Source organism: Solanum tuberosum, unplaced genomic scaffold (genome assembly GCF_000226075.1).
Source record: "Solanum tuberosum cultivar DM 1-3 516 R44 unplaced genomic scaffold, SolTub_3.0 scf00021, whole genome shotgun sequence".
Taxonomy (NCBI): domain Eukaryota; kingdom Viridiplantae; phylum Streptophyta; class Magnoliopsida; order Solanales; family Solanaceae; genus Solanum; species Solanum tuberosum.
The window spans coordinates 330,087-340,005 of record NW_006238947.1 but is presented as its reverse complement, the minus strand read 5'-3'; the positions used below and the strand labels follow the sequence as shown (position 1 = coordinate 340,005).

At 28.2% G+C, this 9,919-nt stretch overlaps 1 protein-coding gene across 1 annotated transcript; it reads right to left on the bottom strand.

The window, feature by feature from the left end:
* Window positions 1-3,478: 3,478 nt before the first annotated feature.
* On the bottom strand, window positions 3,479-4,129 carry LOC102578490 (transcriptional regulator TAC1-like). Its single transcript, XM_015306059.1, has one exon. The coding sequence runs from the start codon at window positions 4,033-4,035 to the stop codon at window positions 3,502-3,504; it is 534 nt and encodes a 177-aa protein (XP_015161545.1). The 5' UTR covers window positions 4,036-4,129; the 3' UTR covers window positions 3,479-3,501.
* Window positions 4,130-9,919: the final 5,790 nt, after the last annotated feature.

Here is a 9,919-nt window from a genome sequence, read left to right as displayed (position 1 = left end):
GGGGGATTATAGGAGTGAATGCAAGGGAATGAAATATATGGTGTATGTTCTATTTCATTGTGTTGTCATCCTTTTATGTTAATTACTTCTTTAGTTTGTTTTTACTTGTCGGTTATATTTTTTGAAAAAAATATTTTACTTGTCTATTTTAATGTATGGAGAAAATGATTTATTTTTTATATTTTATCTTTAATATTAATTACTTATATTTCGTCATGGTTAGCCTCTAGATAATATCAATTTAGAAACAAAGTTAGCTACTTGATTGGATTTCTAAAGTAATGAATTATAGTATTCCCGCTGTTCTGATTATGTGACATCTTTTAAATTTTGAGATTCAAACAAGTTTATTTTTTATTGTAACTTTTAAAATATATTTTTTAAATATTTTGAATTGTCAATTATAATGACTTAGAGTACCTTTCACATAGTTTCTACATATATAGATTTTATTTGAAAAAACTTTGAAGATTCCATGCTTAAATTCACGTCAAACTTACATTGTTTGACTCTTAAAATTTAAATTATGTCAGGTAAATTGAGACGACAAAACTAACATTTGTCAATATCTTGTTGTGGGTGATGTCCAAAATGATCATCTTGAGCATACTTGCAACTACAAAGAGCAAGATTTTGAGTCTAATTCATTTTTAGAAAATAATTTAAGATTAATTAAGGAAGTTTATTATTCCATTCAAAATGTGAAGGGGATATTATATTTTCAAAAACAAAATATTAAAAGTATAAAGTAGGATTTATTCGAAATAAAAATACTAACTAAAAATGAAAAGAAACATAATATAAAGAATATTCTAATATGTTCCTCCTAGAATGGCATTGGGAATTAGAATTATGATTTTTCTAAAATAATAACATTTAAATCAGTCACTGTTAGTATATATAGAGAGTTTCAACTCTCAAATAAAGCAAAATAAGAACCATTTCAACTGTCAAACATGATTAATTTCAATAATAACATCCTTATATTTTCTGTATTTTGCATTAATTATATTTCTGTATGAATTGTTTTTTAAATGTTTAGAAAGTTTTGATATCAATGAAAATAACTTCGAGAAAATGAGTTATTCCATAAAATTTTCTAAAATAAAAGGTTTTTAATAAATTTATATTTACCATATAATTTTAGCAGGTTGAATTAAGTGGTGTGATCAATAAAATGGTAAACTAAAAGGTTTTTCTGAATATAAATAATTTAGGAGGATATTTGTTGGAAACACTTTTCTTTTGTCATTTTTGGTGGAATTAGAAATAAAAAAATATTTGATGTTTATAAATTATATGAATGTTATTGGAGAGTATAAAATATTTGATCTTTTTTTAGCGGTGCATTCAAAGTTGCTAAAGCCTTTAGTGGAATTTATATAGATAGAGTGTTGATTATAAATATATGTATTTAATTATTATTGCTGATAAAGATAATATAGTGATCACAATTATATTATTGTTGTAAATCTTTTATTTATTGTAGTATACAGATGTATAGAACGTATCAAAATATCTTTTAATTTGAGCTTAAATATGTTACGTGGAAAATTAAAAATACGAAATAAAAAAGAAGAGTAAGACAAATAAGAAAATAATTTTATGTAAACTTTCCTTTAAAAAAAAAAGAAGGTGAGAGACTCTATGTAATCACCCTTGATGCCAAAATGAAGACAGAATATAATGTAGTCATGTACCTATCCTTTCAACAACTTCAAAGGCAATCTAAGGATCCATTTCAACTTGAAAAGTAACAAGTGCCTAGTATTCAAATTAACTACAACAAATCTAACATTTCTGTAAGTTAATTTTATATGTATCATAAGAAAGTAGATTTTTGTATAGAAATTTCTTCCATTTTTGTCATGTTTGATACCATTGAAGCAAGACCAAGTTCCATCAACCTGAGTTGTGGTGAAATGGTGGGACTGCTCCACCTTTAATCAGAAGTCTGAGATTCGATTCTGGGTATGAAGAAAATTATGTTGGAAACATCACCCCCTAATAGACCCTGCAGTGCGCAATCCAGATTTAACCGCTGCTTCAATGCAGACACCGAATACCGAACGGTAAAAAAAAAAAGGGAGACCAAGTTCAATGGAAATGGACTAGGTTTTTAACTACTCCAATAGCAAGCAAAATGGTAAGATGTAAATTGTTATTTACCTCTTAATTTGGAGAGGACAACAATACAGAATTGGAATATGTACTAATTCATTTTAGGAAATTCTAAATACTAGAAATAATGGATGACAAAGCACCAACAAGAAAACCTTACGTTACATGTACATAACAACAATTTTACTATTCCTTCATATATATTGTGTATGCAATGAATTCCTTGAATATTCATAGAATAATTGTGAAGTTGTAAATTAAAACTTAATTAAAAAAATTAACATAGAGCCTAATTTTACCAACCTTTGAACAACTTGCTACATTGATCAGATGAGAAAATTTCCAGGAGTCATAGATTGAAATTGGTCCTTCTATACCATCAAGGATGTAGTGCAGTGGATGGCTGCTCTTCTCTTAACTAGAGATTTCAGATACGAGCCCTGAAAAATTCTTAGTAGGCAGTATTTCCCCCTAAATGAGACCCTTCATGACGTTAATCCGAAAAAATCCGACTTCAATATCGTATCGCACACCGAGTGAAAAACCAAAAAATTGGTCCTTCAATGAGTTTTTGTAACCAATGATTACCTAATTAAGGAAAAAGTTTGGAGATGCAAATTCTTTACGACTCTCCTTTATCCTTTTAAGTAAATTCTAGACCCCCTTTTTTACAAAAAAACATACTTCTTCACAAAGATGATTTTGGAACACCACAACAACAAACACAATGTAATCTTATAATAAGTGTGGTGATGTCTACTTAGTCGTAGCCCTATCTTGTGGAGGTAGAGAAACTGCTTTTAGTAAATCCTCGCTTAAGCAAAGCAAAGCATATCAAAATCAGTAAGAAAAGAAAATACAGTAGTAAAGAAACTATATAGAAAATAATGAAGATGATTTTGGAACATAATGTTTCTTTCTAAAAGATAAAAAAAAAAAGGATACTGTAGTTGTTAAACCTAAACTTAATTAGAGAAAACTTAAATAGAAGGACACAATGTTTTTTTTTGGCTTAGATATTCATAATGAGAAGAGAAAAAGAAAAGAAATCTTGTTAAATATTAGATGATATAAGATGGAAGAAGAATTAATTGAAATAGTCATTCACTCAACCACTTAAACTAAAAATAGTGGACAGTTATAATATATGTATAATCTATGTATATTATTTATGTATATCGACTAAAAATGTATACAGTAAATTCGACCGGCTATTTGTATAAAGATATCTTCAATTTGTTGATGTAGCTCGTAGCTGGAAGAATTATTACATTTTTAAAAAAAATGAAAAAAAAAATACCATATAAGAAAAATAAATAGAAGTACCTCTAATTGGATAGATTCTGAGTAGGTATATTTTGATCAATTTATTAAAAAATACTATGGTTCTGGTCCTAATCGAAGCTCAAGGTCCAATTTTGAATCATCAACACTCAATTGCATGTCCTTATTAATTTCATCTTTTGATGGAGAGTCCACAAACAAAGGTAATTGTAAAATATCACCTCCAATAATCAATTCATGATTTTCATCTTTTTCTTTGGAAATATGATGTTGTTGTTGATGTTGTTGTTCTTCAAGTGTAACACATGGCCTTTTCGAGGGGTTACTCATATCATCGCTAGATATATCTTGTTGCAATATTAATTCATCAGTATTGGACGGTGCATGAATATGATCAGAAGGACTGACAGACTTCTTGGTATGATCTGAAGTCTCGATCGAGATTTCTCTAAGCTTGGCTCTATCTTTTCTATGGATATTCATGTGTCCACCTAGAGCTTGTGCATTAGAGAAACCTCTTTTACAAAAACTACACCTATAACACTTAACTTGGCTTATTACACCTCCATCAGAACCCCATGTTATTTGGTATTTTTGGGAGTTGGAAGAATGAGGAATATCATTCTCCATAGCATTGAAATTAATTAACCAAAGTTTAAGAAGAAATTAAAGAAGGGAAAATTAATAAAGGGGTTTTGGAGAGAGAGAGAAAGAGATGTTTTAATTGACAAGAACTAGCTAGAGAGCTAGCAAGCATGCTTGATTTCGTATTAAACATTATAAAATATTGTAAATATACTTCTATATCTATATTGTATAAATATAATACGCAATCAAGTTTATCTAATTCAAGATGACTACATATTGTCCTTTTCAAATATTTAGTATCCTTATCTTTGAAAAAGTTGGATGTCTAATTTGTTATATTATTATACGTAGCGTGAGAGAAAGAAAAATGGAAAAGAAAATTATAAGATAAGAATTGAATTATTACCAGCAAAGTAAAAAATTAGATAGTTCAGTAACTAGCTAGTCTAACTACCACACAATTTCCCAATTTAATTTTAATTAGAATTAAGAACAACCTCCTTATATGTCTTCACATTATTATTGGTGAAAATGAGTTAAACTTGCCTACTCTAATTAATCAATTATGAAATAGCTAAAAGGAGAAAAGATGTTACACTTTAATCTTTATATTTAATCTGTTTCAATTTTTGTGTCTTAATTTGGAGTATGAGCATTAAACTGACTCATATTTAGGGTTAATTCAAATATAAAATTTACATATATAGATATTATTTAAAGAATACTACGGTATAAGTTATAATAGTTAACAATTTAAATTATTTAAAAAATATTTGGAAAAAAAATCAAAAAATATTCTTAATAGTAATTTAAGATAAATAAATTGAAATGAAAGTAGTAGATATTTTTTTTTTAGAACTCTATATAATTTTGGATTCACTTTGATGACATCCACTAACTTTATCCTCAAAATAAAATAAAATGAAAAGCATAGTTTATAGGTACGGTTAACTAAGGTTTTGTTACTTGCAAAACGTTTTATAATAAGCTTTTAATTAAGTAAAGAATTTTGTTAGAAAGGAAGTTGTTAAATTACTAAACAACATCTAATAAAACAACACCAAGCGTGAATGCTAGATTTGATTAAACTAATTAAATTTGAATTTGTAGATGATTATTAATTTACATTTTTCCTGCACGCTTTGGAGACAAAGTCAACACTATATTTTAAACATATATAAAAATATTGAACTTTTTAATATTTTTTTTCTTCTTTTTTAAAAAGCAAGAAATAAACAAATTAACAATTTCCACCTGCACATAATTTTTAAATGCTAGGTTTTCGGTTCCTTATCTTAACGCACTTTTAATTTTTTTGGCAATTTGTGCCGCTGCCCGTTTTTTGGTAATAAACTAATATAAGGATATTAAGTAGGTGTTTGGCGGTATATTTTAGATATTTTTATTTTATTTTGAAATTTATGAAGTTGAAATTGAAAATAAAATTATATTTTATCATTTTTACACGATGAGAAGAGGACCCTTTATTTGAAATTAATGAAGATATTGTTGAAAAACATATCTATATTTAACTAAATATCAAATCAATTCCAAGTTAATTTGAAAATTTTATAATCAAATACTAATTTTTAAATAATATAAAATGTTAATAATAAATGAATAATTCTTATGATCAAACCGTTCTCAAAAGGTGATAAAGAAGTTTATTAAAAAAGAATAAGAACAAAAATTGGGAGTGTATAAAAAAAATATAAAGCACGGCAGATTTTTTGCAACAAGCTTGTGTTTTCTCTTCGATATTGACGGTTAGCTTAATATGTAAATTTTATTTTATAAAATTAAAATTTTCACATTCAAAATCACTATTTAAAAGTTTTGACTCTTAAAATCATACCACATTATAAATTGAGATAAAAAAAAGTACTAATATAAATAATTATTTAGTAACCTAAAATAATAAGGCATGGATGTAAACTTTTATAACGATTTAAATTGCATTGGCGATGTAAAAGTTTTAATACTATCAGTGAATAATTATCCCTTTAGGCGGAGCCAAGATTAGGAGTTTGGGGGTTACGTTCTAAATCAATATGTTTGGGGTTCACAAGTTAATCTACATAAAAAAACATTAATTGTCTAAAACAAATATAGGGTCTACGAAAAAGCTAGTGAATTCGTCCGAACCTATAAACCCCCATCTAGCTCCGCCTCTACGACCTTTAGGGATATTCGATAAAATTAAAACGATACAAACATTAAAAAGGATGACACGCATCGAGAAATTGTCCAACATTTTAAAAAAAAAAAATTAGTATGTGTCAAATTTAAAAAATTATTATTATTATTTAAAATATTAAAAGTAATCAACCTTCCTCCATTTGTCATATTCTAGGGCACGATATGAACATTAGGATAATTTGACATAAAGAGTCGTGCCACAAGAAAAGTCACTCAACATTAATTGATGTATATATATTTCCACTAAAATTTAATTAATTTAGAGCTGATTTAATCTTGTTTTTGTTGTTTGATATTACTAACGTTATTAGTACGGGTGTATATGATTAAATATGAATTGATTTTTATTTTTAAAATGATCAAAGTAATTAAATTAGTTTTCAAATATAAAAATTGAATTAATTAAGTCGATTTCTTATTGATCAACATTTTTTAATCAAATTTTATCAATATTTTACTAATTTCCTTTTTTTCTCAACCACTAATACAAAATGAAGCATGGATTCACCAAGAAATCAAAATAGTACCAGAAAAATGTCATATTCTTTTCGGAGCAAATTAATTTCTCTCATTCCGATATTATTTCACTTCAATTTTAGATATCATGCGTGAAGAGGTACGATATTACGTTCACCTCCCAAGTATATTTATACTTATTTTTATAGATTGAAGAATCAACCTCTGATTAATTGGAATCTACCTAACCGTTGACCTAAAGTTGATTTTCATGAAAAGGTAAATAAGTAAAAAAAAACTCTTTACCACAAGTATATCATGGCACTGTAGAGTAAAATTATGTCATGGTTATTAATAGAAAGGGAAATTATGCGGATAATTAAACATATACTAATTAATTAGCTAATATAAATATAATTTGAATTAATTATCACTTGCAACCTCTTTTTAGCTATAATTATGTGCACCTATCTCTTCTCTTCCTCTCTCTCCTCTCTTATAACATATACAAATGCAAATTATACATACACATATATAATTATATGACATATTAATAAATACAATTCGCTTCTCTCCATTCTCTATCCTCTCTCACTCGCCTCTCCGCCATTTATATATATACAATTATCTGACACATATACATATACAATTTGACAGATAGACAAATACAATTCACCTCTCTCAACTCTTTGTTAAATTAGGTCTTATGCCTAACTTACACCCCAAAACTAGCTCGAGGGGAGGAGGATTGCCCAAGTCTTATAAGGAGTCCACACATCTCATTAACTATCAATGTGGGACTTTTGTCATTCTTTAACACCCAACCTCACGCCCAGTGATTAGCATCTGGTGTGTGGGCATTTTTTTTTTAATCTTGGGGGCCCCAACATTGGGTGAGATGGACTCTGCTCTGATACCTTTGCCTAATGTTGAACGATTTTAACACTATTTGCCCTCTCTTGCCCGTCTCTCTTCTCGCTCGCCTCTCTCCTCCCTCTCCAATCTTACTTGCTTCTCTCCTCCCTCTAACACATAGCTACAATAATATAGATATCCTGTTTTAAAAAATATATACTCCCTCCGTCCCATTATATGTGGCAACATTTGACCGGGCACGGAGTTTAAAAAATAAATAAATGCTTTGAAATGTTTACCAAATTGCCCTTTAAAAAAGTAGACTCACTTTTTCTCTCTCCTCATAAATATATTGGAGTATTATTTTAAGATTAAGTGGGACCAACAAAGGGTAAAAAAAGAAATTGTACCTTTAAATACTTACCATATAAGAAAATGTGACATTCTTTTTGGGACTGACCAAAAAAGAAATAGTGCCACATAAAATGAGACGGAGGGGAGTATATAGATATCCATATATATCCAATATATTAGGAAAATGGAGCGGCCCCTAATTATTATGATTATGATGCATCTTTAATGGATTACCTGTCCTAAAATGGATTGTTCACAGGCCCAGTACCAAAAGCCTACACAAAGTTCTCTTCAATGCCAAAATAGATATACTCCTTGTGTTTCAATTTATTTGTCTGATCTTGATACATTTCGAAATTTTAGAAAGTATAGAAGAATTTTGAATTTTATGGTCTTGATTAAATTAAGAATATGTGGAATATATCAAATTATTCTTTAATCTTGTGATCTTAAACATGCTATATAGAAAATTCGAATTAAAAAGTTGTCAAAAGGGGAAAAACATTTTCTTTGAACGGATTAAAAACAAAATCAAGATAAACAAATTGAAAAGGACGAAATATTTACTTTTAATCTTTTATTTCCTTTTTAACTAATTAATCACTAGGTGGTATACGACTACGAGAGATTAGGTTTTGTAGCTTTTGTAAACTTGTTATTAATTTTATGTTATTTTTACACATAAAATATTTGAAAAAGTTATTCGTTTATAGTCATTTAATAATATAAGTGATCGTAAGAGATTATTTCGCGAGACATTTGTTAGAAAATTCCAGTTTTTTCCCAATTGCACATAGGAAGAAGACCTATGGACCTATAATTACCAACTGCAACTCTTCTTGTCCAAAAGAAAAATCTTACAATTAATTCTCAAATAAGCAATATATACCACCATCACTTGCAATATCTCTGGAGGTGTATTAAATTTTTAACGAAAATATATATTAATTCATGTCATAGTATTTGCTATTCTTTTGTAATAATGAATGTCCACATAATAAAGAGACTATGAAATAGTAATCAATAAAAACAAGCAAATTGAAACGAACGAAATATATGCACGTAGTATTCAAGGGCAGAACCAACTTGGGGTTAGAGGTAAGCTCCTTCAGCGGAAAGCTATAATATTTATACATGATTAAAATTAATTTTTATATATTTAATAGATGTTGAATTCTATTTGACTAATTCATATGTTAACTTTTTCATATTTTGACATCTTAGTGAAAATTCTAACTCGGACACAAATAGTACTATTAGATTATATTGAAGCTATGTTGGACAGATTCCCAATTTATTCTACTGACTAAATAACATTTTTATTTAAAGGATATATAGTCTATTTAGCCAATAAATAAAAGCTAAATCAATCTCGTGATCAAGTAAGAAACTTGTTTCCATGCAAATATACTTGTATACCTGTCAAAATAAATATACTATAAACAACTTCAACATTCAGAATATTAATTATTTATTTACTCAAACAGATCATATTAAAATGTATATCTTGGAATTACCAAATTCTCTAAAATGAGAAAAATACAGGCACCTAGCTAGTTTGGGAATAACTCTCCAATTCTCTTCACTAAATTCTATATATACTACTGTTACACCATGTGCTCTTCTGCCCCCCACCCCACCCCCACCCCACCCCTTAATTAATTTCTTGAAACTTAATTCCCTCTGTATTTTTCCAGGCATGTCCAACTCAATAACACTAATCAAGACAAACCCTAGCCCAATCACCTAATTAATGACACCCTATACATATCCAAATTGGAGGATGCAATTAATTTTTAATAAGAAGTCCAATTACATAATTCAATACTTTCACAAAATTTAAATATTATGTAGAAAGTAGAAACTCCTAAGATTTTCAAAATACTATACTAAATTTTGAAATCATAATTTTAATTGTATTAGTGCTATGATCAAATTTAAATTCTGAATCTGCTGGTGTGTTTCTAAAACATTATTAAAAACCACTATCTTCTCACCATCTTGAAATATCCCCTTCTTAAAACCTTTGTTCTACCCCCCCCCCCCCCCCCCCCCCCCCGGG